This window comes from Pundamilia nyererei, unplaced genomic scaffold, assembly GCF_000239375.1.
Source record: "Pundamilia nyererei isolate P.nyererei 1_Seehausen unplaced genomic scaffold, PunNye1.0 scaffold00109, whole genome shotgun sequence".
Classification (NCBI taxonomy): Eukaryota; Metazoa; Chordata; class Actinopteri; order Cichliformes; family Cichlidae; genus Pundamilia; species Pundamilia nyererei.
In genome coordinates, this window is record NW_005187510.1 from 1,815,559 (window position 1) to 1,843,010 (window position 27,452).

The window sequence follows — 27,452 nt, forward strand, 5'->3', positions numbered from 1 at the left end:
AGTTAAGGAGAGAGGCGAGGTCGAGTACCGTTGCGTAAAGACAAAAGTGGACAAAAGAGGGGCAAACTTGTGGCCCCACAACTATAATTATAACGTAACATAGACTATATCGATATAAAGGCTATTGCCACATCTTATATCGCGTATAAAAACATATGGATTTTTTTTTTTTTTTAAACTCGATATATCGCCCAGCCCTAAATGATGGTACAGCTGATTTTTAAGTGCCTCTTACATGCAGATGATAAAGGATTCAGAAAGTTTATTCATGCAGGCCCATATGACAGAGAATATGCATGTTCTTTTTGTTTTCATATTATAATTTATATTTAATTGTATTGTGGTTTGCAGTGTTTTGTGTTGTTTCACTTTAAATTTGTAAAAGGAAAAAGCTGAAAATTTAAATAGTTAAAAGTTGAAATGTGAATAGTTGATTTTGGTTTGGAAGTTCAGTTCATGCTAGAAATGTGTTTTGGAGTTTGTATGTGCTTTTTGGAATTTGTACATGTTTTGTCTCTAGGGGGCCACCGCATATATTTATTTATATATAAACATATATAAATAAAACCGCTAATTTTTTTTACATTAGTAATTCCTTTTGTGCATAATTTTATATTATTGTTAATAATAAATTAATTAAAGCAACAAAACAACCGACAGAGCCGGTTCTCTAAAAAGAGCCGGAAATCCCATCACTACAGTCCAATAACCAATGATAGGCGATATTATTCGCGCAGGCACAGACTTTTTGATGGGCGGAGCAATGTGATCATGCATGGACTGATTTGCGCACTTAGAATTTATACGTTTTGTTTGGAGGGAATATTTTACCTTCTTTTCTTGTTTGTTTCAGTATTAAAATAGCTACTTTTTGGATTATTAATTTATTTATTTATTTGAGATGCGCCAAATCGCACAAAGACTTAACTTTATATCTGAAATTTTTTTAAATGTTGGCTGGAAGAGACATTTTGATTTTTAACTTACTTTTTGTTTAATTTTATATTTGTTGTTTGGTCGAACGTATAAGACAGATAAACACTGGACAGGACTTTAAACATGGTTATAATGGAAAAAAGAAGCCAGTTTCTCTTTGTTTTCCGCCCCACCCATTATGGTTTTTTTTATTTTTATTTAAACAAAATGGGGTGGGTTGTTTTTTTTTGGGGGGGGGGGGGGGGCTACTGTCTTTGTTTCTGTTATGAGTTTGAGTAAATGAATGGCTTCATTTGGGCACAGTCTGAGGAGGGTCCATTTGCTCGCAGCTGGAAGAGGGTACCGTTACCACAACGCTTCTCTTAGCTTCAACCAACATTATTAGCAAAATTACTCATGGGCACATAAATAAATAAATAAATCGCTCTTGTAAAAGTGATCTGCGGAAGGCTCGGCAATATCTCTCTTTTTCCATACACTATCTCACCGATCTACTATTTCGTCAATCCCACAAGAGGCAGACAGCATCAACAGTGAAATAATGCAAACAAAAACACCTGCCTTCTTCCTGGCTACAGTTATTGATGATAACTGATTTTATTAACTACATAAATCTGAAACATGACACATGTATTACACTCTTATATCCCTTATCAGTCATTTGTCAGTAAGTAGCTATAGCTCTGAGGTATTAAAGCCATCAATAATGATGAAAGTAAGCTTGAATCTGCTTTTATACATTTTGTTTTGTGCATTTCGTATAAAAGCAAGGATAAACATAAATTAAGAAACAGAGTTTACTAGGGCAAAAGATTTCAAGTCCACCACAACTCTGTATTTTACTTTAAGGGCATAATCATGTTGTAAGTTCTTATCATTTGTTCTCCTTAGATTAACTGATTATTTTAAATTGTCTGTATGTTTGAATAAACGTGTTAGTTGTTATCTTTCAGTCTGTGTTAACTCTGTGATGGACTAGCGACCTGTCCAGGGTGTATCCTGCTTTATTCTCTGTAATAGCTGGGACGAGCTTCAGCTCCCCATGACCCTGAACTGGATAAGCAGTTACAAATAGACAGACTGATAATTTATCTCATGGTCATAATAGGCCACTGACTTTGTAATAAAAAAACTGCACTGCTTTAAAGAAAATGTATGTATACTTTTAAACACAACTTAAACTAGTAACAGTAAATCCTAATTTATGAAAAATTGACATGCCACCACAGCTGACGCTCACAGACAACAATCAGCTCTATCACAAGTGGACAAGGCCAATAAAACTGCCCATACAAGCACATTGTTGAAATAAATCACATGTTATTGAAGATCTAGTAACTAATTCACCCCCTTTTTTTCCTTGAAGAGAAAGAGTGCAGTTTCAACAGTATGTTTCAGTTTTTCCACATTCACTCGGTTTACGCTCATTACAAAGAAACACTGCTGTCGTAACTCAACGACATGACTCCTTACTTCAGTGTGGTATGGCAGCTGTGGGTGATGTCTTTGTCATTAAGAAGGCTGTGAGACTAACAATAATTCTGGTCTGTACGTCGAATGAAACAAACCCTTTAGACAACCAGTGAGCCATTCAATTTCTCCCAACGCCACACTTAACAAAGCCATCAAGCCCCAACTGGACTCTTCGGCAGGCTGGTTCTGCACTAGCTGGTATCGGTGGTTCTACACCACTCTGCTGAGATGCTTTGTATACTCTAAACAGTGATGACTGAGCTCAGCAGATTTTATGAGAGAATATTATGAGAGAAAACTTTAGAACTGACTGAGTTTATACATGGACAGAGAAACGAAAGAAATATATTGGCCATTGTGTTAGCCTAATAACGAAGCTAAATAAAATGATAGTCCATTAAATATTCCATTTTAAAATCGTGTAGGAAATCCTTGTCCAAATTGTGTAAGTGTGATTGCTACCATATGGACCAATCACAACTGTTGTGGTCTGCGTTACCGCCTCATGAACTTACATTTTTGGAGAAGTACATGTCAGGCTGTGTAAGCAAACAGATCAAATAGAATGGAAGCTATTAAAATGCCTTATCTGGGTTGCGACAGCCGTTTTTACTAATGCCCTTCGTTACAGTATGAACTACTCAGAAGAAGAAAAAAAGCATACCTTTTTTAATAATATGACCTGATTCATGTCAAAGCAGAAAACACTTAAAAAAAATAAAAACATTTTCTTAAAGTCTGTCGGTACAAGTCAAGTCTTTAAAAATTCATCTGTCTTAATTCTTGGAAATCAAATGACCAACATGTGGACGAGGCAGTGCTGTTTTACAGCAGCTTTCAACAACTGTTAACAGTTTATTATGGTATTGCTGGTAATGCTGGACACTGTTTACCCCGGCAGTGTTCCCAAGGCCACGCTGGCCTTGGGGCTTTTTCATGCTACCCCTAAACACTGCACCCAAGGAGCGGAGGGGGGAGCGAGTTCAGCTCGCCACTGTCAACACTTCACAGACCATTTAGACGGCCTGCTTCACACTTGTGGCCCAGCTGATCTCAGTCACATTGTTTGTAGTCACGCACATTGTTTGTTTTTCTAGCTTCGCACCTCTAAAGAGGGAGAACATTTGCTTTTCATAAAGAATCCAAGCAGAAGGTTGAGGGGGGGAAAAAAAAAGCTGAGAGGACAACTGAACAAACATCAACAAAGCTTCAGTCGTGTGTTGCTTTTACAGTAACATTTACACACAAACCAGCTTACCTGCTGCTCTGTACAGAATCTTCGGCTCAAAGAAAATGCATGGGTTCTTGTCAGCAATGCAGGAGAGGAGCAGCCCTTTGGCCTGAATTGGACTACGAGGTATTACAACCTGAGAAATAAATGACATCTGTTAGGCCAAAGAATATAATGAACTGACCTTAATGTTCCCTATTAAACAGAATGGAATATTTAAACATTTAAATCGGTTTCACATTTCGACTGTAGAGAATATCATCATATAGTCCAACATGCTTTAAACTGATACCCAACTATACAAACTTAAACGCATACAAAAAGTGGTTTCAAATGAATTGCGGTGTTTTGCCCATTCTCTAATCGAGAATTGTAAGGTTCCAGATGTTTTATACTAAAAGATCCAATTGTCTCACTTTTATTTCAGGCGTGCTGCTTTAGCCTGCCTACTGACGCCCTGTATCGACAAGCCACTTTGCAACTCACCTACTCCTCTTTTTCATTCTGATTTTCATCTGATTTAATCAGTATCACATCTGCTGATATTGACATCTGCTTTGTTTTGTTCTGGGTTGGGTCTTGCTGTTCTTGCTGCCTCTGGCTCGCAGGCAAGTATGCTCAACCCACTGTATGCATTCTACACGTGTGCTTGAAAGCGTAGTTGCATCCCACAACCGAGCCATGCCACCCAATGCATGCTACTGCACACTACAGTGGTTCTGCTGTACTTAAGGCAAAATCCAGGTTTAACTGCAGCACTGTGTATTTACCAGAGCCAAATCATTTCTGTGTATTGAGACCGACCCTCAGAGGGAGGGAACCGGGCTGATTATGCACAAGGATTTATCAGTTTGTGACCTTATACTGGAAGACCCATTTATTACTCACAGGGGATGAACTGCAGCTGTAAACTTTACAGACCTCAGATGGAAGTATATGAGAAAACTCCTGGATTAAAAGTAGTTGCACTGACAGTATCACAGGACTGATGAATAATTTCATTCCTCAGGCCCTTTTCACACACACATACAGATGTGTGTTCTTGTAGAGAACAAAGCAAGAATTTCAAGTAAACTTGTTTCCCTTTGTCATTATGGCGTGTTATAGTTTGAGGTGAAAAATGAATTTAATCCATTTTGGAATAAGGCTTTAACATGACAAAATGTGGAACAAATGCAGCATTGTGAATACTTTCCGGATCCACTGTAAGACATCCCCTTTATTCTACTCCTCCACTGTTGTAGTGATCTGTTTCTATAGTTTTTGCTTTCTTTAAATGCCCATAGCTGCCAGTCATATAATTCTGAATGGCAGAGATGCTAGCCTCAGTGATGAGCCTTGCCTCTTATGCTGCTTACTTTCATTTAGCTGACTGAAGAAGAAAGAAACCCAAAAAAGTGATGTGTGCAAATATTTTCAAGTGGAGTTAGGAGGTGGCAGAGCTGAGATGAACTAGAGGTTCTACTGAAAACTGCATCACTACCTGCATCAGATATGCCAAATTCAAACAGTTCAAAAATGGCAGCAGAAACTCAAAAACATTAGTAGAGAGGGTAAAGAAGAGGTGCAATTCAAAGCAAAAATGTGGGTGCTCTGTTCTGAGCACCATTTCTTTGGAACACCGTAACTCTTCCACTGCACTTGAGGCAGGATCACAACCTTATTGTTGGTTTTCCTCAGGCCAGTTCATATCCCCCTCCATCTCAGCACTTCTAGTGTAAGTAATCTAAACTGGACAGTTTAACTTATACTGTTTTGACTGTTGTGAAAAATTTGGAAATAATTTTTAATTGCATCACCACTGATGATGGTGCAGGAAAAGTTATAAAAATAATGAAATAACTAAAAATACAAAGAGTAATGATCAGCCTATTTACAACTTCTATATGGTTTTGCTAGTAGACTTTCAAATTCTGCTTTCAGGTGAGAGATGAAATTCAGATTAAACGCCCACAAATGTCTAAAGGAAATGCATATACAGTGAAGCAGTGGACTGACCTTGAGGCCCGGGCAGTGAGCAAAGAAGGCTTCGGGACTTTGAGAGTGGTAAAGGGATCCATGGCCGACGCACCCCCACGGAGCCCGAATAGTGAGGTTGCCGCAGTCGAACATGTTCCCTGAACGGTAGCGGTACTTGGCTGCTTCGTTGACTATCTGGAAAGCGATAATAATAATTTAGATTAATGCACCAGCAAATTAGTCCAGAACATAGTCATGTAAATATAAGGGAAACTACTTTGCAAAAACATCCCAACAAAAACAGAGCACTTTCTTTGGTTTCTGTGAATAAAGACCTGGCTTCATGTGTGGAGGCATTCTCTCTGCTATTCCCCTTAAAGATATTAAAACGTCACTTAATTTTTAACGAGCGCCATCACCTCAAGTGTCTTTGGTTTCTTTTACATCTACAGTTTCAGACACTGGGCTTCCACCAAAAAGGTGTCCCAAATTTTCCCTCCCCGAAGCTCAGGTGGACTGTTAATTCGCCTTTTACGACTCTCTAAGGTCAGTTTGGACTCCATCGTGTTAAGTGAGAGCGCAGAAGGCGAGAGGGATCCCAGTCAAGGCCCGACACCAGATTTAATCTACTGTTTGTCTGCGTCACAATAGGAGGGTCTTAAAAACTGGCTCCACAATCGCATATTTTGTTTCATGTCGCCTTGACATAGCAGCGAGACTCGCATTTATCTTGTGGAGGGCAAGAATACACAGGATGACACTGGTGTCAACATATATGCATGGTTAAACAGCTGCACTGCCCAACGTGCTGCTAAGTGTGTTAACGTCACATTAATCTTCTGTAGCAAAGCTTTGAAGCAGGGGGTTGTTTAAAGGGCTTCTTTTGTTCTGCTGATGTTTCTGTACAAGGCTGTAGAAATATTAAATAACAGACATTCAAGGTCTGCTGCAAGAAATATGCAGAACAAAGGAGATAGAAGCTAAATATGAAAAGCAACGAGTAAAAGGTTCATTTTCTCCCCATTCTGTCTGTCTTTGCTTGAAGCTTCTAAAGATATTGAGTGAGAGACATATGCGAGGATGCTGACTGTCAATCACAACAACAGTTACTTCGAGGTGTTTTATATTGTAAAGTAAAGTAAAACAAAGAAAGTAAAGTAAGTAAGGTACTCTATTTGATTTATATGAATTCTTTAAGTTAAGATGAGGCCTCGTTATCCAAGACCTTACATGTGATGAGAAGGACTTTAAATTATGTTCTGGATTCAGAGCTAATGAAGGGAAGTTAATATGGGAGAAATATGGGTGCCACTAGGAACACTGAGAATACCACTAGGAATACAAATGCAAATGCAAATGCAAACGCAAACATGATCACATCCAAGGCTTTTAGGCATCAATTTGAAGATTCAGCAACACTTTGTCTGTGACAACAGCAGAGCTGAGACCTGCAAAAGGTAAACACAGCATGTACCCGTACCACAAGAAGGTATATCAACTGCTTATCTGTAAACAGCCTTCTAATTTCAAATTTTAGCTGCCAAGATAGATAAAAATTTAAACCTCACATCAAATTCAGCACATGGATATTTACCCATTAACAGGTTTTCTAACCTGAACAAGTTACAGGCTTGATTCAGAGACCTCCTGTAACCCGGGTTTCTCTTGTGTTAAAAGGATTTAAAAAAAAAAAAAGCTTCTTCAGGATCTATTGTACATCCAAACTATTATACAGAACATCTGAACACCAGAAAACAGATCAAGCAGGCAGGTACTTGTTTCTGTTACTCTACATCACGGGTGTCAAACATAAGGCACGGGGGCCAGAATCGGTCTGGTAAAGACTCCAATCCGGCCCACTGGATGGCTTGGGAAATTGTGAAGAAGTGCATAGTTTTTCAACTTTTTGATATTGAAGTTTCACAGCTTTTCCGACAGATAAAGAGCTCCTCACTGCCATTCATACTAATACTAATTAAGTTATAAATTAACAATTAAGATTCTTTATTTGTCCTTGTAGAAAGATTTAATGACATTTGTTGGTGGATTAATGTAGTTAAAAAAAAAACAGTAATAAAAACAACTACAAAAAAGTCATTAAAAAAACACCTATATGCAAACAACAGGAATACATATACAAACATTGTCTTGACTGTTATGGCAGTAAATAAAATACAGAAAACTTATTTTGGTTACTTACAGAATTGCAAACAATCCAATACTGTACATGGAAATGACAGAAAAGTTCTTATTTCCCACCATCTACTCTAAAAAAGGTCTAATTTCTATATAATCTATATATTTATTTATTTACAGTGGGTCCATTTTTCATGATTTAGCAAAAACTTTTTTAATTTAAATGTAAACTATTTTTTTCACACTACAGACTGCATGCAGGCCACAATGTAAAATGAATGTGAGATTTCTGCTCAGCATCACAGACATCACTTACACTTTTTAAAAATTCATGCTAAGCCAAAAACAATTCAGGCTTCAGACTGTAACCATTGGAATGGGTTTAAAATTATTTTGGTAGCAGTCTGAAAATTTCATGTGCTTTTTTTCCCCCAATACGTACGAAATCACGAGAGCTTAAAAAATACTGGAAAAAAAAGAAAAATACAGCAGATTTTTAAAAAACAGACAGTTCCTTCATGAACATGTTGATATTTCTAGACCTGTGCGAATACTCACATTACTTTGTCACAGAGCAAGGCAGCGCCATACCTGGTCAAAAGCAGGAAAGATGTAGTCAGCAAACTGGATCTCAGCGATGGCTGTGGCACCAGCGACAGCTACACCGATGCCAAATCCCACAATCCCCTGCTCACAAAGAGGAGTGTTGAAGACTCGGTCCTTACCTGGTGACAAGAAAAAATTAGGAAGGTAACACACACACACACACACACAGAAAAAAATAAGTTCTCACTGAGCTTTTAAGGTTTCAGGTTTGCTGGATAATGCATTGATTCAGAGAAATTTCTGAGACTTTTCACACCTGACTGAGGAGATCCCAGAGAAACCCACCGTTACAATGCCATGTGGTCCTAAAATAAATGAACTGAGAAGCTGATGACTTCTCCTGAGCTGTAACTAACCAAACCTGCAACAAACACACAACCCCCATGGAGTAAAAACAGGAAAGAAAAAAAAAAAATACTATTTTGCAATCTCCACCCTATAATCTGAGAAAGAACCGCAAGAGTGTTGCACTAAATTTGGGCTGAGAATGTTATTTTTTGCTCTCATCTTTGTGTATTTGCCAGCCCAGTGCTTTTTCTGTTTCTCTGGGAAGTGTGCTTCTCAGCAGCGAAACTCTGCCCTTATGTGCCCTCTGGACTCACAAAGTTCAATTAGCAACCGCGGCACCACAACCAAACCCCCACCCCCACCCCTCGGAGGAACACACAATTAAGTGATCAAAATTTAGTGCCTCGCTGCTCAGACTGAGGCCAACCTCAAAAATGAAAAAAAAAAAGCAGCCTCATGTGAAAGTGACAGTAAATAACGTGTGTGAGCTTCTGTGTCATCAAAGCAATCAGTAGTAAGTAATAACACAAAAAAGCCTCCACACACACACACAAACACACATCAAGTGATGCCAAAATAACTCTGTTGTGTTGCTGTTTGTGCTTCGTGAGTCTAGAATGCAATTTTAAATAGACGACATGGAACTTTTATAGTCAGCTGTCTGACACCCACACTGCATTCAGTGCAACGGGCTAAACGGGAGTGAGAGGAGAGCTAGTGCGCTGTAGCTCTCACAGCAATCAAGCACAGGCAGCCAGAGGTGGAAGGAGTGATCACTGAGGTGAATGCATCGGTCTCGTAAAAAGCCATTCATATGGAGTCCGCCCTGCATTACCCCTCTGTTGTGTGTAATGGCAGCGGGGCAGAGGTGTGTGCCATCCTTTTCAGTACAGAGAGGAATAAAAACAGCTTTGCTCTCGTCACTGTACACAAGGATGAGATGGAAAATAATGATCCCTTTCCAAAAGGTCAACACTTCTGACGTCAATGAAAACAAAAAGGCAGTGCCCGCTACTGTAGGGTGCGTTTGAGACTTCTCGCCATTTCCAGGCTGCATACAAATATCCACCGAAAATGTAAACAAGAAAGGAAATCTATTGACATCCAATTAGCCAATCAGCCTTGTGAGAAACAAGGAAAACAATTAAATTCTGTTGCTGCACACACACAGTCAGTCTCCACGCTTGTGTTATGGAGTGGCAGAGTTTAATGGAAGACAGTGTGAGTTGCTATTTGGGTGCTGTTGCCATGTCATTAGACATTTGTGTACCCAAACAGATTTACTACTATGGTGGTCAATGATACAACCAAACCAAAGTGGTCATCTTCTTTTAAATAATACGTCATAACTGAATGACACTGTGGAGACAAAAAAAAAAAAACCTTTTTTCCCCCCTTTTAAAAGCCAAAACAAAATTTTCCCCAAAAGGTGAAAACGAAAAAAAAAAATAAACTTTACCATGCAGGACAGCCAAATGCAGAGCATTTCCACCAAGCTGTTTTTTATTAATGTGCCTTTTATTCTAGAACACAAGTAAATAATTTTAATACTTGGCTTTAATGTAAATTCCATCTGTCATCAAAACCAGAAACAAATGCAAACATGCTAAGTCACGAAGCATGTGGCCTAACTGTCCACTGAAACTCAAACTGCTCCAGTGGGAAAGAGTCAAAGGGGGCCTGCGAGGTGATTCTAGCCTTCCTAAAATCAGTGCTTTAAACAAAACAGAAACGCCAAGTTTCCCACATTGCTTCAATTTATTCGCTTGAGGTTTGATTGGCACTCTTTTAATTAAGTCATGTCTTGTTCTGCGGTGGCCCACGAACAGCATCTGTGTGGAGAATTAGCTCCACCAACTGTTTCTCTGTGTGGCCAACTCTTAATAGTCATTCAACTCAAATTCAGGGAAGACATAATAATTAGTGTTGGCCTTTGAAGATTTTCTTGATATTTAATTAAAATATGGACTGCTTTTGATTGGAAACTTGACCACAGCCTGAAAAGCACAAGAATAAAAAACAAAACAAAACAAAAAACAAGCTCAGCAGCTTCTTCAGTTTAAGGCCAGGCAGACATTGCCTCATTTTAACCACGAATTAGTCACAGAACTTAGACTCTGCAGGCTCAAATTCGATTTGTCATTCAACACAGTCTGCAGGGGTCTCCCTATCTCAGTTTTCCCACAATTCAGCATTAATTAACCCTAATGAGCTGTAATAACATCAATGGGATGCGTCGAGGTTATACTCACCGTCCCTAAGAGTGGTTCCGCCGGAAGTCTCTTCTTTTTCAAGGAAGAGACCTCCGGCAGAACCAGAGGAACCTGACTGTCTCTTTAATACAGTACTTTGAGACAGTTACTGATGTAAATTCTTGTGAATCAGATTGATCTCAATGAACGGACCTGTTCTGACCCTCGTTTTAGACAGCAATGTGCCACAAGGCATCTATGAATTATGGGTATTACAGCAGACTTATTAAGCTATTGCTCATTTTCCGTCACATACTGTATATTATGTAACAGTGGTGTTTGTAAATATGGCCAAAATTTCAAATCAAGAGGTCAGCATCTGTGCAAGCAACCCTTGACTGCTGGAAGCTTAGGCTTAGCTCTGCTGTAAATGCTCTATTTTAGTATTTTTGTTTCCTACTCTTGGCTTTCTATGACATCAATAAGGTCCCTATCAGGTCCCTAATACGCTGAGCTGATATAAAAGCCACAGCTCATAGTCTGCTGGAAATCAATATAAAGGTGAGCCGATCCTATTCAAAGTGAGGAGTCAGGTCATGACAAAAGTCCAGTGTGAGTACACTGTTACCAGAGAAGTTGCAGGATTAAAGCTGAACAGACAACAAGTGTGGAAACAAAAACAAAAACAAAAAAAAAACAGTCCTCACATTGCCTGGCAGTCTGTCACAGGTTATATGGACACTTAATTAGAAATGGAACAGAGGCATCATTAACATTATTATTGACACCCGATATTTTCTGACTATTACAAGTTAAAATGTTGACTGTCAGAGCTGTAGAGCAGCAGCTGCAGCATTACACTCTTTAAGGATTTGGATCTCAACGATCAGGCAAGATTAAAATTAAAATTTTTAAAACTTTAACAATATACTGTTAATGAATTCAATAGTTGTGATAAAAACTATTTTTTAACTGCTTAAACAAATATAATAGTGGATGTCACAAAACAGTATTTATGTCTGTGGAGCTCTGCATTTCAGTGCCAAAAGTTTCAGTATATCTTGTCCACTGACTGCATTATACATTACACCTGTGCTTCTCCGGCTGTCACTGAGACTGCATACAGGCCCGATCCTCTTCACCAGGATCTGTCTGAACGACCTGCAGGATTCTGAGTGTGCTATTTAAGAATATCAGAAAACTTCAGAGAAAATAATGAGCCCCAAAAACAAAACTTATGACAGTGAGCTTCATACTATATCAGCTCATTGTAAGGGTTCCCCTACAACGACTGACACGTGTGCCAGTAGCTCATGCTGGTCCTCTGGGTGAAGGCTAGGCAGTAACAGGCCCTTCCCAGAGCAGTGGGTGGTGAGATTCTCAGCAGTGTTTTGCTGCCATCTAGTGGCAAAAGAAAAACCCCACCGACAACAGGTTACTAACATTTTTTTTCCTTTCAACTATTCAGGTGTCACTTTTGAGAGGGATTCTTAATGTCTACCGTGCATTTGAAGAACCTAAAGACAAGTCAGTCTTTGGTCACAGTGTAAGATTTAGCGGACTTTGCACTATTTCCAAGACTACAACGGGGCTCTTTTTGAGATTATTTTCCATGATGCTCGTAATTGTAATAGTCAAGGTGAAAAACCTTTAAACAATGGAAAAGAAACAGAGGGAAACAGAATGGTTACTCAATACTTCACAATGCTGACAGAGCACCCATTGTTCAGCTGCCTGAACTTCACCTTCCATGAGCCAAAACAAGCAAACGTCAATGAGGAAAAAGGCTGACTTAAGACAGCTCAAAATTATGTTCCTTACCACCAATATACCAACCAAGAACAACTTAAATTAGGAGGGAAACATTTTTATGATTTTTTTGTGATGCCGTGCATTGGTACGCATCGCTGAAATCAGGTAAACCTCGTTTGTTTTAAGGTCAGCGTTAAAATAGAAAGCAGCATCTTACCATATTTGTCCCTCAGCCCCACTGTGCATCGGAACACTCCACCGAAGGCGACATCTTCCCCAAAGATGACTGCAGAGAAACAAGAGTACAATACAGTCAGCACCGTTAGTGCTCAAGTACGCAAGACTGAAAAATACTGAAAACTCCTTAGATTAAGCCACTTTGAATGTTTTAGATTTCAATAACTTGGACAGCTTGATTCATACTTTCATGATTGTTAGGCAGCCTGGAGGTTTACAGAGTGTGTCTGCGTGCCTTTTACCTGCGGTAGGATCGCTGGCCAGAGTGTTGTCCAAGGCACTCGTAATGGACTGGAACAAGTTCATCTTCTGGGTAGGACCTTAAGGTGAAACACTTAATTTAAAAAAAATGAAGAACTTCACACATAAAAAAATACGTATGTCTTAATGGTTTTACACAACTAGGCCTCAACAGATCAGGTACTGCAGGAAAAACACATCAACTGTGATTTGATTTCCTGTTTTCAATGGCGTACACACTGTGTTACAAATTAAAGAACACAAAAGAATAGCATGTTTTCAACAAGGGCAGGAAAGGAAAAAAAGCAAAGAAAAAATGATACAGCATGGTTTTACAATATTTGATTGCAATATATTTTTGCAATTTATTGTATATTATATATTACAACATTGCGATATTGTATTGACGCAGGCATGCCAAATATGGATATTTTAATTAATAAATTAAAGCACAACAAAAAAGAGGGCTCAACTCGCTTGAAAGAAGGCAACCTTTCTGCAAATAGTTGCGGTCTGACTCAAACCAGCTGCAATCATTCTCAGACAGGTTGTCGAAGGTTTGCAAATAACTGCTGTTTAATTTATAAACGCATACAGATTGCCACCATGTTGCCATCAATCTGGATGAATATTTATCAATGAGCACAACTCGATAGGACCTGAGCCAACTGGCTACCAGCTGGTTGTATTCTGGTTATATTCCTACAGAACAGGAAGGCTGATGAGCACAAATGGAGTAGTGAAATGTGACTTTCTGTCCATACAGACAACAACAGATATGTGATTTATGAGGATTTATAGCAGTTAATTGCTGTATTTTTAAAAACATGTTCAAGAGTTGGCAACTTGACTTCACTGAATTGCAGACTGATAGTAGACTGACACAATCTTTTTTTTTCCAACAACAAAAAACAAAATAACTAAAATCTGATAACATTATTTTATTGGATAAGACAGATATTGAAAAAGTTTAACTCTGAGTACATAATTTGCAGTTGAAACAATTTGAAATTGAACTTTATGTTTTGAAATACTCAGCTTATTGCAAAATGTTAAAAATTTGGATTAAAGTATTGTGATAATATTGTATTGTGGGGTGTCAGGTGATTCCCACCTACAATTTTCAGTACCATGTTGTGATTCTGGATCAAGTAAAAGTATATTATAAAATAAGCAATCAGCTTAGAGCCTGGGACTAGATCACACTACAAGGAAAAATTAAATACATTTTTAGTTACTTCCTTAGTAGCAGCAGGTAGCTTTGAATGTTTTATTTTCTCAGTTTTACACCAGGTGCCCTTCCTGAGCCAAGAGACAGTGTCTCCTCCCAGCATCAAACCAGAAATCTTTCACTTGTCTGGCAACAAGTGAGTCGAGGGCTGTTTTCTGCAATGGTGTGTGCTATTGCTTTGTTATTTCAGCATTCATTAACCAGGTAAAAAGACTGGACCCATTTACAAGAAGTCGTATGAACGCTATGGCTATGAACCCACAAGATGCACGACCTTTTCATGTAAGCGAAACAGAGAATCCTTTGGGGGGCCTAAACAAAGACACTGCATTAACCTCCTAGGACCTGGCGTCCACATATGTGGACAACACATTTTGGGTTATTTAGACCAAAATACTCAATTTTGCTCTACAAGGGCCTGATATCCACTTACGAGGACATTATACTGCTACTGTTCTATCAAAAAATTTAAACGAATATCATCATACGTGGCTCTTATTTTCCTTAAAAACAAAAATAAGGTAAAAAAGAAAATCTGGTAATTCTTTGTTTTTACATTCATCGGGCCCCAATATGCCCAAATATCAAAGAGAAATTAAAATGTATGTTGTGGAAGAGTTCGGGTCTTAGGAGGTTAAACATAAAATGTCCAAATCCCCATTTTGGTTTATTCTAGAATAAAATAATGATAATAATAATAATTTAAAAAACACCACCAACAACACACTGGTGAGCCTTGCCGTCAAGAGTTGAGGATAATACTGTAGGATCCTTTCCATGATGAGGACAGCTTCACAACAGCTTCACAAAAGGACGATGAAGGTGCAACTCCAGCAACACTTACGGGAAGATGAACAACATGACAGTATGTCACAAGACCCTGATGAAGGCCACAAGACTTAAAGTCTTCCCTTAAGTGTTGCCGGAGTTCCTGCATTGTGAATTCTTTCATTCTCTCCATGCACCTTGGAAGTAGGTGAAGTTGTGCCAGAAATGTTTTTGCTCTGACTTAACAAGTAAACAGAAGACCCCACGTGCAGCTGTTTCACGCCCTTTAACCATACACGGTGTAATTCACGGTGACAGCTCATTTCTCGGTTGAACTGAGGACATTCCAGCGGTATCAACACGACCCGCTCCCCCATGTTAGCCGGTTAGCCAAACACTCACCGTATTGAGACGGGACGGGGTCAGGCTGAAAGGTAAAGTGTGCCGCATGCCTTCGTTGTGTTTTTGTGCGGGAGCTGCAGTTCGGCGACAGTTTTAGCAGCGTGGTCCCCAGGGAGCCGGGAGCGATGGAAAGTTTCGAGTTTGTACCTCGAAGGAAGAGCCGAGCAGCAGCCGCCATCACTGTTGTTATAAGTGAACAGGGAGGGCAAGATGAACCTACGACTAAAGATCGTCTATTAGAGCAAGCTCCCAATTCTAGCGGAGGGAATTGTTTCGCTCCCGATCAACTTCCGGGACTTTCCCAAAAGCTTCAGTAAACGACGCTGAGAGATTTCATGCTAGCTTGTTTAAAACAAATATTGCTATACTCATTGGAATACGAGTAGGAGAGACCCCACTCTTTGTGATTTCTGGGAATAGTGGCGGAGTGAGAGCTCTTCTTTTCTTCCTGCCTCAGCGAGGCCGTGATTGGTCAAAAGGGAGGGTGGTGTGCGCAGTACGTACAGGTGTCTAAAATCGTTCACTAGACGCAGTTTCAGTTCTACGGAAGAGGATTAGGGCCACTGGGGGGGGGGGAGTGTTAAGTTATTCTTTTCCTGAATTCTGAGAAAAAAGTCAGAATTCTGACTTTAATCTCAGAATTTAATTCTTACTTTTTTCTCAGATCTTTTTTCCCCAGTGGCCCTAATCCTCTTCCGTACAGTTCCCTGTGATGTAATTCATTTATATATATTCATATGTATTTCATATATTATTTTACTTATACATTTGTACCGTGAGTTGATAAGTATTTTTTAACAATAGTATATGAAAATTTCTACATTTGTGTGTAAAGCATTTGTATTACAACTCGATAGTATTACTGCCCTCACAGGAAGAAGCTTCAGGTTCAAGAAAAAAAAGTTTCTACATGTCAATGGAAAAAAACAAAGCACAAACTCTTATGGTACAATATAGTATGTTTATTGGATTATACTATACTGCACAAACTGATAAGCCAAAACATTAAAACAAACTTAAGTGAGTAACACTTAGAGATTCTACCATTCGTGTGGATTTCTGAAAGGTACTACCCACATAAATTCTGTTGCAGACCAAGCACATCCTGTAATGGCAACAGCACTCCCTGAAACTGCTCAGGAAGGGTTCAAGAACACACAGACACAAAGTTTTTTCCTGATCTCCCCAGAATCTGAAACAGCATTCACAGGATGCACTGAAACAAGCCAGTCAATTCCCATGGGACTGAAAGTCCATCCTGCAACCGACAGGATCCAAATGAGCCACTGCCAAATGTCTGGCATCTCTGACTACAGGTCAGAGCTTTTGGGGGGTTCTTTTGGTGATTTAAACCACACAATACTAAACAAGTAGTTTTAATGATGGCTAAATGGCTTGTGCTTATATTTACTAATGAGTAAAGATGAAACAATGTGCTATTTTGTTTCAAGAAAAACAAAGATATTGCTTTGTTTATCTCACAAAAAAGGGAAACTTTAGTGGTTATGAGTGGTTTAAAAGAACCAAATCAGCCACAACACATTTTCCAGGGCAGTTAAGATGATGACTTTGCACACTCTGCAACATCCAGCTTCCTGCCACTGCTGCACATTCTTGCCAAATTCTGTGACGATGAGAGAGCAAAGTTAGCGCTTCAGAAACTTGTTTAAGAAGTCTGAGAAGAAATTTTGGGAAGTTATTCTTACATTAGCAGCTCGAATGATGCTGTTTGGAGACTGGAGGGCTGCGAGGTCTGTCAGGATCTTCTTAAGATCGTTGTTAGAAGGATATTCTGGAACAGAGTACAGGTGAATTTCTAACGTTAACCTGGCATCTTCTTAGTACACAAACTTGTTACTGATTGATGTACATGTACCGTGTTCAGGTGATGCTTGTGGTTTGAGCTGCAGATACGGATGCTCCAGCAGTTCTGCAATGGCAATTCTCTCTCTGGGGTTTCGTACCAAGCATCTCTGGTAAAAGGAAAAAAAACAAAACAAAACAAAACAAAAGCTGAATATTTTGATTTTACATGACCTCAGTAACACTTCTAATAAAGACTCATCAACAATTGATTGGACAGATTCTCATTTTAATGTGTGTAAAACTGAAACACAGAAGTCCCATCTATGGCATCGTTTCACCTTCAACACATCGAGCAAATCCTTCTCCGAGATGTCAGGAAACTCTATTTTATGGGAGGGATCGATGATGGCGTGCAGCTTGCTGATCTGGTTGGTGATGCTTTGGAACGGAGTCTTCCCGTAAGTCATACAGTACAGAATACATCCGAGGGACCACACATCACCTTTGGGGCTGATCTGTTGAACAAAATTAGCAGAAGGTGTCTTACCTACTGTTGCATTCTCGGTTTGGTTAGTGACTCTGTCAAATCAGTAAAAACGAAAGTAACACACCTTTGAGCGTGCTTTTCCTGTCTGGGATGACGTGTCTTTGATGGCTTCAGGGGGCATATAGTTCAGAGTTCCTACCTGTGTTGACAAATGAATACGTGTTACACATGTTAAGCCATTTTTCCCAACTGATTGACATCCTTAAGCTGAGCTGCAGCTTCAACTTATTTAACAGAACTTAAATTAGAAAACTGTCATTTTCTGTTGTCCCTCACTGTATGCTCATTTAGAGTTGCTTTGCATGGTTTGAAGTTCAAAATCATTCTTCTGTATCTTGGTGCAATCCCTGACTTCATCCAGTGTCTGAAGAGTTGCCATTTTAGCTCTGCTTCAGCCTTCCTCTGATTGGCATTTTTACCCAGTGAAAAGCCGCTCACTAGATATTCTCTCTCTATTTCCTTTAAAGACCATTCTGTTTTTTGAACTTCAGCAGGTCGTTTCAAAGATGCTACAATATACTTAGGACACCACCCCTGCAGAGATTTTGATTTATTAAAGCAAAAGAAGAAGAAGAAAAAAATCCTCAAAAAAACAAAAAAAACAAAAAACCCACACAGGTGAAATAAATTTCTTTAACAATGGCTCTGTTGCTGTAACTTTCCCAGTAGGCCATGATCACAGGCCGACAAGCATCTGGGCCGCACCTTAGTGGAATGCACTCATTCATACATCTGTGTTATTAATTCAATGTGCTTTTTCCTGCGATGTCAAAACATCTGCTGGTCTATTGGAAGAAATGACCGTGGCCCTCCATCTATCTTATCTGAAAGACTCTGGAACAGATACCATTTGTAGCCTGGGACTGGAAGAATGCAGACATTGACCATGCTAACCAGAAAATGTCTGACTATCAGGCTATACTGGACAGTCTAGCACAGATATCATCACCCCTCTAGAGTCCACCAGATTGTTTTCCAGCAATTTCATTCCTTTGTAGTTTGATTGCTTGGGACCCAAGCTGACATGACACACAAGAGGTTCAGTGTATTAATTAGTATGACTTACTTGTGAATCCTTCATGATGCTCGTTACATCTGGTTGGATTCTGTTTGCGATGCCAAAATCGATCAGTTTCAGCGAAGCATTCACTATGACGAAGTTAGCTGGTTTCAAGTCGCTGTGGATAATTCCTATACAGAACACACATGCAGTGGTTAGAAGTGACCATCAGTTACTATGACATTTATGACATTTGAACAACACTGAAAGTGGTAGTCAACTGATAGTGGGAGGCACAAGAGAAATGAACCGTGTTTGTGGATGGTGTGGACGGCCTCCAGCATGTTCTTCCAGTAGAACTTCCTCTCTAGAGGGTTCACAGTTTTGCGCTTTCGCAACCAAGTGTTCAGATCCAAGTTTCCACACTCCATCAACATGTAGATGTAGCTGTTGGTTATTTCACTGAAAGAAACAAACACAACCCACAAAAAACACAACCATCAGGACATTTATTGAGGCAGAGATGTATACTTCAGGTAAACAATAGAAAAAAGGCTGCCTAATTTAAAAAATAATTTCTGGATAGGCTGTGCACTCACTAGTCATAGAGCTTTATAATCTGGTCGCTGTACTGCTGCAGGTGGTTCAGATGTTCAATTTCATTTTTGTAACTCTCTATAGTCTGGGCGTCGGCCTCCTCGAGGTTCACATATTTCACTGCATACAGCTGCTTTTTATGATCAAGCACCTGGTAAACCTGGAGGGGGAAAACAAGCAGTTGTTTAAAATACAAGATTAGAGGCCGACTGGACTGTCAGACTGTGGTGAAATGTTTTTGGCATTATGGGAACTCCTTAACACTGTTGTTACCTTACTCGATCCCCCGCGTCCAATCATCTTCAGAATGAAGAACTGCTTCCCCTTAATCGTAATGGATTCATTGGACAACGCACTGAGGGAAGCCTAAAATGAGATCCAAACAAAGATACAGTTTCCCATTAAAGTTGAGAGTAGTATTTAAATTACTGCTGATATTTCCAACTGACTGAACTCTGTCTACTTAACATTCAAGTAACTGTTTACTGTTCAGTCAAGCTGGGAAAAAAAAATGTTTATACTATCAAGTGCTTTTCCCCACACACATCTAAAATCTTTAATTAAAAACAAACAAAACAGCAACAAAAAACTCCACAGTATGTTGTTGGTTTTTTTTAATGTATAAGACAAAACCAAAAGGAGGGCATGAACATATACCTGTGGTGTCTGGGCACACAACGTTTGATTTAGAGGTGTGCATGGCTGCTGAGCAGGCCCAGCTCTGTGTGCCGCTGCTGCAGAGGAAGACACTTCAGGGCCTCCCTTTACAACAGGAGTAATGAAGCTGAGAGGAGACAAATACAGGCATGCAGAGTGTGACATTTTATTTCAATAGAAATATTCTAGAATACAAAAGTATTAGCTTATTGATTTGAAGTAGAATTGACTTTTAGCGCAACTTTTTAGCACCCTACAATAAAGCATATATTTAAATACCGTTCCCAATGGAAACTAAAGAGCAGAATTACAGATATGAAAAAACACTTTTGCTTATGCTGCATATTTAAAGAGAGATTTCACAAATACCCAAGTCAGAGTATTACCTGTTAGCAGCTGGATATCTATTGCTGTTAGGCGTTTCGCAGACTGTTTGTGAGTTAGCTTTGGATGGAAGTTGGAGGGATGGTGTAAGGAAAGATTCTGCCAGACGAGGAATGGGTCTAGGTTCAGGGGGTGTTGTCTGTTTAACCTTATAAGGGGGGAAAAAAACAACAACAAAAAAAACGTTTAAGGTTTTGAGACATAATCAAAATAAATGTTTACATACATGTTCTAAGTGAAGATAATAAACACCCACCAAGTCTTTGGATATTTCACAGGGAAGACATAAGCTAACACCAGCTTGCATGTAGAAAAAAAACAAACTAAAATCAGTGTATCTAAAAATTTAGCAGTAGATTTAAAAAGGGCCATCAGACCTCAGGAGAAACATGCCGGTTGATGGAAGTTGGGATCTTCCACTCCGATAAAGGCTCCCTGCTCGCAGGTTTAGGCTGCTCTACCGAACGTCTGACAGGGACCCGAGCAGGAAGCTGTACTTCCTGGATTCCACCACATGCAGACATTATGGGAGCACTTGCTTGCAAATCTAAAAGAAATTTGGAAAATATATAATGCATTTAAAAAATAACAATGTATTTAAATTTCATTTAAATTTAAAAGCATGTTCAAGTTTTGACCCATACAATGAACTGACTTAGATCTCTACCTGTGGGGGGGTCCTCCTCACTGGTGGGCAGTAGCCGTTTCTCTCCAGCTTTAAGGTTATGTATGGCCATGTCCAGGAGCTCGGCTGGCTTGGCATTTAAAGTGTGGGCTTTGTGCAGAATTGAAGTTGCTTTGTTGACATTACCTAAAAAGAGGATAGTAGGGGCATAAATAAATGGCACTTCAATTATGTTTTAATGAACGATTGATTGATTAGTAGACATTCTTATGGCTAAACAACACAAAATACAGACAAAACTTTTCACTCGCTAGCAAATGTTTGGCATGCATTTTGAATAAACTATGCAGACATAGTGATCCATTGATCAGATCTAGACAAAAATCATGTTCCTTCCAGGTGTATATGGGACCTTATTGTAACAGATTACACTGAGATAGACATTTATTAAAGACATTGTGATTACTGATTACAATGATCTTTCTGTAATAAAGTTACACTACAGCAACTGGCTTCAGTTATGGCAATACTGTTTTTCTAAAGCACCGACTTAATTAGTTGCTTTTACAGCAGTACATTGCCGCTCTGGACTACCTATTATTTTTCCAAAGTGGTGCCACCTTTAAATTTAAATTCTTCAAGGAGGAGTCTTGAAGTTGTGCAAAACAATGTCCTTATTTGTATGAGTTGCTCCTTATTTTCAGCTTTTTGTTTTGAGAATGTGGTTCCAGAAAATTACATACCTTGAGAGACCTCAAACTGGGCATGTGCTATGTGGACAAAGGCAAAGGCTTTGCAGTTGGATCTTGCAACTATGAAGTGGTCCTGTGCTTCATCTGGATCCTCGATCCTTCAGAAGAAAAAGGAAACAATGATACACTTAAAGAGCAGTACTGATAGCTATCATTTGGTTGTGCCAATGCTTTTTTTGGTGGGACTGAAAGTCTATGTGGACAGTTGACAGCACTGCAAAACCTTGGTCTTCTGTCAGTGGGTTTCATGATGTAGTCACCTGAAATGGTTTTCACTTCACAGTTGTGCCTTGTCAGCGTTTCACTGTGTAATTTCTTTCCCTCTTAATGGGGTTGGGACCATCTGTTGTGCTGTGCAGAAGTCAGGTCGGTACACAGCTGACAGCTCTATTTGACAACCGTTAGAATTCATATTATGGCAAGGACAAATCAGCTAAGTAAAGAGAAATGACAGTCCATCATTACTTTAAGAACTGAAGGTCAGTCAGTCTGGAAAATTGCTTAAACTTTGACTGTGTCCTCAAGTACAGTCGCAGAAACTATCAAGCGCTATGATGAAACTGGCTCACACAAGGACCGCCCCAGGAAAGGAAGACCAAGATTCACCTCTGCTGCTGAGGATAAAGTTATTCGAGTCACTGGCCTCAGAAACCACAAGTTAACAGCACAACAGATTAGAGCAGATAAATGCCACATAGAGTTCTACTAGACACATTTCTACGTCAACTGTTCAGGCAAGACTCAATCAGGCCTTTAGGGTCAAACAGCTACTAAGAAAAGCAACAAGCAGAAGAGATTCGTTTGGGCCAAGAAACATAGGGAATGGACATTAGACTAGTGGAAATCTGTGCTTGGTCTGGTGAGTCCAAATTTGAGATCCAAATTCAAGATCTTTGGTTCCATCTTTGGGTGACGCAGAAAAGGTGAACAGATCACCTCCACATGCATGGTTTCCATTGTGAAGTACGGAGGAGGTGGTGTGATGGTGTGTGGGTGCTTTGCTGGTGACACTGTTGGGGATTTACTCCAAAATGAAGGCACACTGAACCAACTTGGCCACCACAGCATCCTGCAGCGACATTCCATCCCATCTGGTTTACATTTGGTAGGACCAGCTGATCTAAGCCAATTAAGATGGTTTGGGATGAAATGGACCGCAGACTGAAGGCAAAAGGGCCAACACATGTTCAGCATCTCTGGGAACTCTTTCAAGACTGTTGGAAAACCATTTCAGGTGACTACCGATCATTTCACAACATTTCAAGGAAATTTGCAATAAAGATATAAATTATATTATGTTTTATCAGTGATTGCAGCTTGCAGGCAGAAGATTTATTAGTTAAAACAAAATGAATTGCCTTTTCCATCTTTGTTTTTCCAGTGACAACCTAATTCAAAGTGTGAATTTATTGCCACAAGGTGCTAGCAGTACCAATGCAACCATAACGACAGCATTATATCCAGAGGATAAGTCAAATGTAAGTGCAAAAGCAGCCCAGGTAGTGTATTCCTTGTAACTCCAAGTAAAAGTATAACTTAACAATTTTTAATTTAACATAAAAAAAATAAATAACAACCTTGCAACTCTTTAGGAGCCACATAATAAGATTCAAATCTAAAAATCTTGTTCCCACCTTTAGCAGAAATTTAGCAGAGTACTGTGCTTTGTTGAAAGCTGTTAAATTAAGAGGCTGGCATGTGGCTGAGACATGCTTGGCTTTGTCTCATTGTTTTGCCCACTGAGAAACATAAACGCATGGCTCCAACGAATCATTGATATCATGATTTAACACTTTTATAAAAATTTATATTGGTATTATTGTGAATGATATGATGGGGCACTCACCCTTTTAGTTCTGCATATCGGACTAGTATTCTGGCGTAGGTGGCATTTTTGCTGTATTGTCTGACTGGCAACTTGAAGAAGACTTTAGAGTAACAGTCCTTGAGCTTATTCAGAAGGCTGATGTCTGTGTGAGGGTTCCCTCTCTTCTCCAGGTTAGTCAGGTATGCCCAACATGACTCGGGAGAGTTGGAATTGACGACCTGATCGAAATTGTAAGTTACATCTGCTAGAAAGGAAAACAGTCATGAAAACAGAGAAGGGGACACAGTGTCTTTCATTCACACAACTATAGAAAATAAGATTCCACATGGAAATATGTAATGTAGTACCTTCCATTCTTGAGGCGTTCTTTGTGTAACATGTGTGAAGGAGAGTTGTGGTTGAGTCTATGGCTGCCTGGTCCTCCCAGGTGGATTTCTCTGGACTAAGAGCTGGTTGCTGAGAACACACACACACACACACACACACACACACACACACACACACACACACAAAAAAGGATTCAACGTTTCTTTCTTTGGCTCAAGCTAAGGTTCTTCACACAACAGATCATTAGAAACGAAAGCCACCAAGTGTGGAATTTGAGAGGTACAAATACGTTTATTTGTACTCACTTGAACACACACTATATCCCGATCCACAGCACTGTTCTTTGAGGAGGATAGCCCAAATATTGGGTTCATATTTGAACCAGATGTTTGCCTAAGACAGTGACACAAATTAAGCATGAACAAACCTGATATAGGTTTCATTGACACTGCAGGACATTACACGCAAAGTAAATTCACTTAATTACATATATTTCAATTGTATTTCTCAGATCATCCCACCCCCTACCTACATTCACTACATTTTAACCAAAATAAATAAACATAAACATACCTGGACAAACTTGTGGGGATTGATGCATTGCTTCCTTTGGAGACCCTGCTATTATTGTAGTCATCATCATCATCCTTTTCTGGGATAGAGAAAGGTACTATGGGAACTCTTGCTGGCTACAAAGCAAAAATGTAAGAGCAGAACTTGGGATCCTCAAAGACCTTTTGGTAATGGGTAACACGGAACAGTTTCAAGTGAAAAAACAAACAAACAAACAAACAAACAAACCCCACAGACCATTCCAACTGCTCTCTTGCGCTGAGATCCTGTCCTCCAGCCTGGTAGTTGGTCATCTGGTGCTCCACCAAGGGAGTCCCTCCTGAAGGACAGAGAACAAAAAATGTCAGATGTTCCCCCTTAGAAAAAGCCTTCTGGGAGGTTGAGAACCACTTTATTCTTACCCCGAACTAAAAATACTTGAGAGCTGCAAGTCACCCGTCCCATCTGACGTTCTGCTTACTTTTTGTAACTCTGAGCCTTTTTTGACAGAGTCCTGTGCATCACTGTTTGGTACTGACAGAAAGAAAACACAAAATATTTAGAAGAGAAAAGCATGATTGGGAAAAGGGCATTATTACATTTGAGCTCTATTGTGACTTTCTACTGCTGGACAGTCAAGTCAAACAGCAACATGTATATAATGACACAAGATAAACATGAATGCTCACCTGGTAAATTTTCCTTATCCTCTGAACTCCATAGTTGTGCTTTTCCATTCTGAATTCTTCGCAAAGCAGCCTCCAGCTGTTCTTTCGGTTGGGCACCCACCTGAACAGCATTCTGCAATATGTAGATGCCTCTCTTTGCATTGCCTGGTAAAGTGTTAGAGATTAAATTACATATTCTACATAGCATTTCTTGAGAACTGGCACATGTTTTGAAGGACAAACATCACATGTCTACCTTGAGAAATCTCAAACTGTGCATGTGCAATGTGGACAAATGCAAAATTCTGGCTGTGGGACCTTGCCACGTTGAAGTTAGGCTCTGCCTCAATGACATCTTGAATTCTAATAGAAAATAAATAAATAAATGACTCAGTGAATGCACAGATGAAAATATAATTAAACCAAGAACAGGATTTCTACTCACGCTTTCAGCTCTGCAAATCTGACCAACATCCTTGCGTAGCTCTCATTATGACAGTGTTTTCCCAGTGGCATATTGGAGAACACCCTGGTATAAAAGTCAATGAGCCTGGTGAGGTGATTACTATCCAAGTGAGGGTCTCCTTTTTTCTCCAAGTCCATCAAATATGAAAGACATGATTCGGGTGAGTTTGAGCCAATGACCTGGTTAATATTGTCTGTGTCATCTGTAACAAGCACAAAGTGTCACAGTTATGCACGGCAATGCAGACATCTGGCATACATGACTACTTGTTAATCCTTTGTTACCTTCATTGAGATACTTTTTAATTTTGTTAAGCTTTTGATAAAGCATGGCAAGTTTCTGCTTTCTGTCTGTGTGCTCCTCTTCCTCCATCTGAAATGATGAGTTCAGTCGACACAAATAACAAATGAGCCCAAATGAATATAAGCATTTTGCTTGAATAACAAGAACACAAAATCCAGCACAGAAAATGCAATTTAATGTTAATATGACGCGTTTATTAACAGTTATTAATAATGGGGAGCTAGGACTGCAGACATTTAAAAAGAAATCCAGAGCTGTTGTTAAAGGAGTAACCAACACTGAGACAATTCTCAGCATTTAATTAACATTAAGTTACCAGTTTTGTGTGATTTCTCATTCTAAGGTGAGGAATACCTAGAAGGTACTATATGCTGACTTGGTGAGCAGCAAGAAATAACCTAGATAACAAGTTGAAGACAAGTTACTGAACAAATGCTTTCCTTATAAACCTGGATAGCTTCGTGTTTACAATCGGGGCTAGCTCATTTTCCGGCTAGGTAGCATGTAGCAATTTTGCTCAAGATAACTTGCTCATCAAATCTCCCCACTGTGCCGAAGACTCGCGTTAAACACGCATTAGAACACTTTTAAAAACATGACGTTAAAGTGCAGTAAAACGAAAACCATCTCACCGTGTTTAGGCCTGCCACAAAAAAGTCTCTTGCGACGGGAATTACAGCACAATACACAGGGAAAAAGGCTCGACTTCAACTGCCAGATTTCAAATATGCCGCTTCCGTTGGCGTTGTGCATTGATAGGGTCTTTGTGATGACGTCACGATGCGTTCAGTTTACAAACAAGCAAGACGACAATAATAAAGGATAAATATAAGGGAGACGCGTGTCTCTCTAAACGTTTTTTGAGAAGTATCTATAGATATTTACCAGCGCGTTGTAATTTTTATAAATACTTCTAGTGTGTATTTTGAACGTGTATAAATTGAAATATGCAAATATTTTTCAAGAAGGGGCTCAGAGCCGATGTCTGATGTAATCTCGCTGTCCTCATACGTGTCATGTATCACCCTCAAATACTTGTCTACCACTTTTGACTTCCTCATGCAATACCACAGTTCCTCTCTTGGCACCCTATGATGCTGTATATGCTTTCTGTAGCTCCACAAAGACACTGACCTTCTCTATATGTGACCATCAACTCTCTCAAAGCCATCATAAAATCTGTAGTGCAGGTTCTTCGCCATGGACTGCCATTACCTCATAAGACTTTGTGTTACACTATCTCATACCGTACATTACCAAATCTCCATTTGCACTATTGCCTATTTGCACTACTCTGCCTGGTTTGCACTCAATGTCATTTACCCTTATATTGTATATTGTATAGCTTTCTTGTTATATGTAAAATTGTATTATATTATTTAATTTTTTTTACTTTAAAATATTTTACTTGCATTTTTAATCACTCTTATATTTAAATGTTCATTTTCTATTTTATCTAGGGATTGAGAGTAACGAAGTTTCTATTCTC

The 27,452-nt window shown here is 39.3% G+C and overlaps 2 protein-coding genes across 3 annotated transcripts in view; both read right to left on the bottom strand.

Annotated features, from left to right (window-relative positions):
• Positions 1 to 15,882, bottom strand: part of bckdhb (branched chain keto acid dehydrogenase E1 subunit beta) — a 78,761-nt gene extending 62,879 nt beyond the window's left edge. The window contains exons 1-6 of the mRNA XM_005741312.1: positions 15,452 to 15,882; positions 13,053 to 13,130; positions 12,791 to 12,859; positions 8,327 to 8,460; positions 5,639 to 5,794; positions 3,668 to 3,776 (exon numbers count right to left, since the gene is read on the bottom strand). Of these exons, the coding sequence (XP_005741369.1) occupies positions 3,668 to 3,776; positions 5,639 to 5,794; positions 8,327 to 8,460; positions 12,791 to 12,859; positions 13,053 to 13,130; positions 15,452 to 15,629 (724 nt within the window). The 5' untranslated portion in view covers positions 15,630 to 15,882. The remainder of the gene's footprint in view (positions 1 to 3,667; positions 3,777 to 5,638; positions 5,795 to 8,326; positions 8,461 to 12,790; positions 12,860 to 13,052; positions 13,131 to 15,451) is intronic.
• Positions 15,883 to 16,392: 510 nt separating this feature from the next.
• On the bottom strand, positions 16,393 to 26,723 carry ttk (ttk protein kinase). 2 transcript variants are annotated; one of them, XM_005741314.1, is made up of 25 exons: positions 26,596 to 26,723; positions 25,945 to 26,032; positions 25,640 to 25,862; positions 25,451 to 25,557; positions 25,216 to 25,359; positions 24,949 to 25,060; positions 24,785 to 24,866; positions 24,548 to 24,663; positions 24,280 to 24,367; positions 23,995 to 24,103; positions 23,666 to 23,888; positions 21,811 to 21,917; positions 21,110 to 21,253; positions 20,820 to 20,989; positions 20,445 to 20,590; positions 20,059 to 20,185; positions 19,675 to 19,767; positions 19,404 to 19,561; positions 19,115 to 19,266; positions 18,871 to 18,995; positions 17,869 to 17,943; positions 17,596 to 17,772; positions 17,328 to 17,424; positions 17,158 to 17,243; positions 16,393 to 17,075 (listed from the first exon to the last, which is right to left on the bottom strand). In XM_005741314.1, the coding sequence occupies exons 2-25, from the start codon at positions 26,030 to 26,032 to the stop codon at positions 17,007 to 17,009; spliced, it is 3,018 nt and encodes a 1,005-aa protein (XP_005741371.1). In that variant the 5' UTR covers positions 26,596 to 26,723; the 3' UTR covers positions 16,393 to 17,006. The 2 variants fall into 2 exon arrangements, with proteins under 2 accessions (XP_005741371.1, XP_005741370.1); XM_005741313.1 differs by having other exon boundaries at positions 23,666 to 23,891.
• Positions 26,724 to 27,452: the final 729 nt, after the last annotated feature.

Bases quoted from the DNA above. Each gene is read 5' to 3' on its own strand.
- ttk (XM_005741313.1), bottom strand. From the start codon at position 26,032: ATGGAGGAAGAGGAGCACACAGACAGAAAGCAGAAACTTGCCATGCTT. The intron at 25,061-25,215 runs GTGAGCATTCAT...TCTTTCTGTCAG, and splicing joins GGATAAGGAAAATTTACCAG to TACCAAACAGTGATGCACAG. The intron at 20,186-20,444 runs GTAATACTCTGA...GTCTCCTCTCAG, and splicing joins AGATATCCAGCTGCTAACAG to CTTCATTACTCCTGTTGTAA.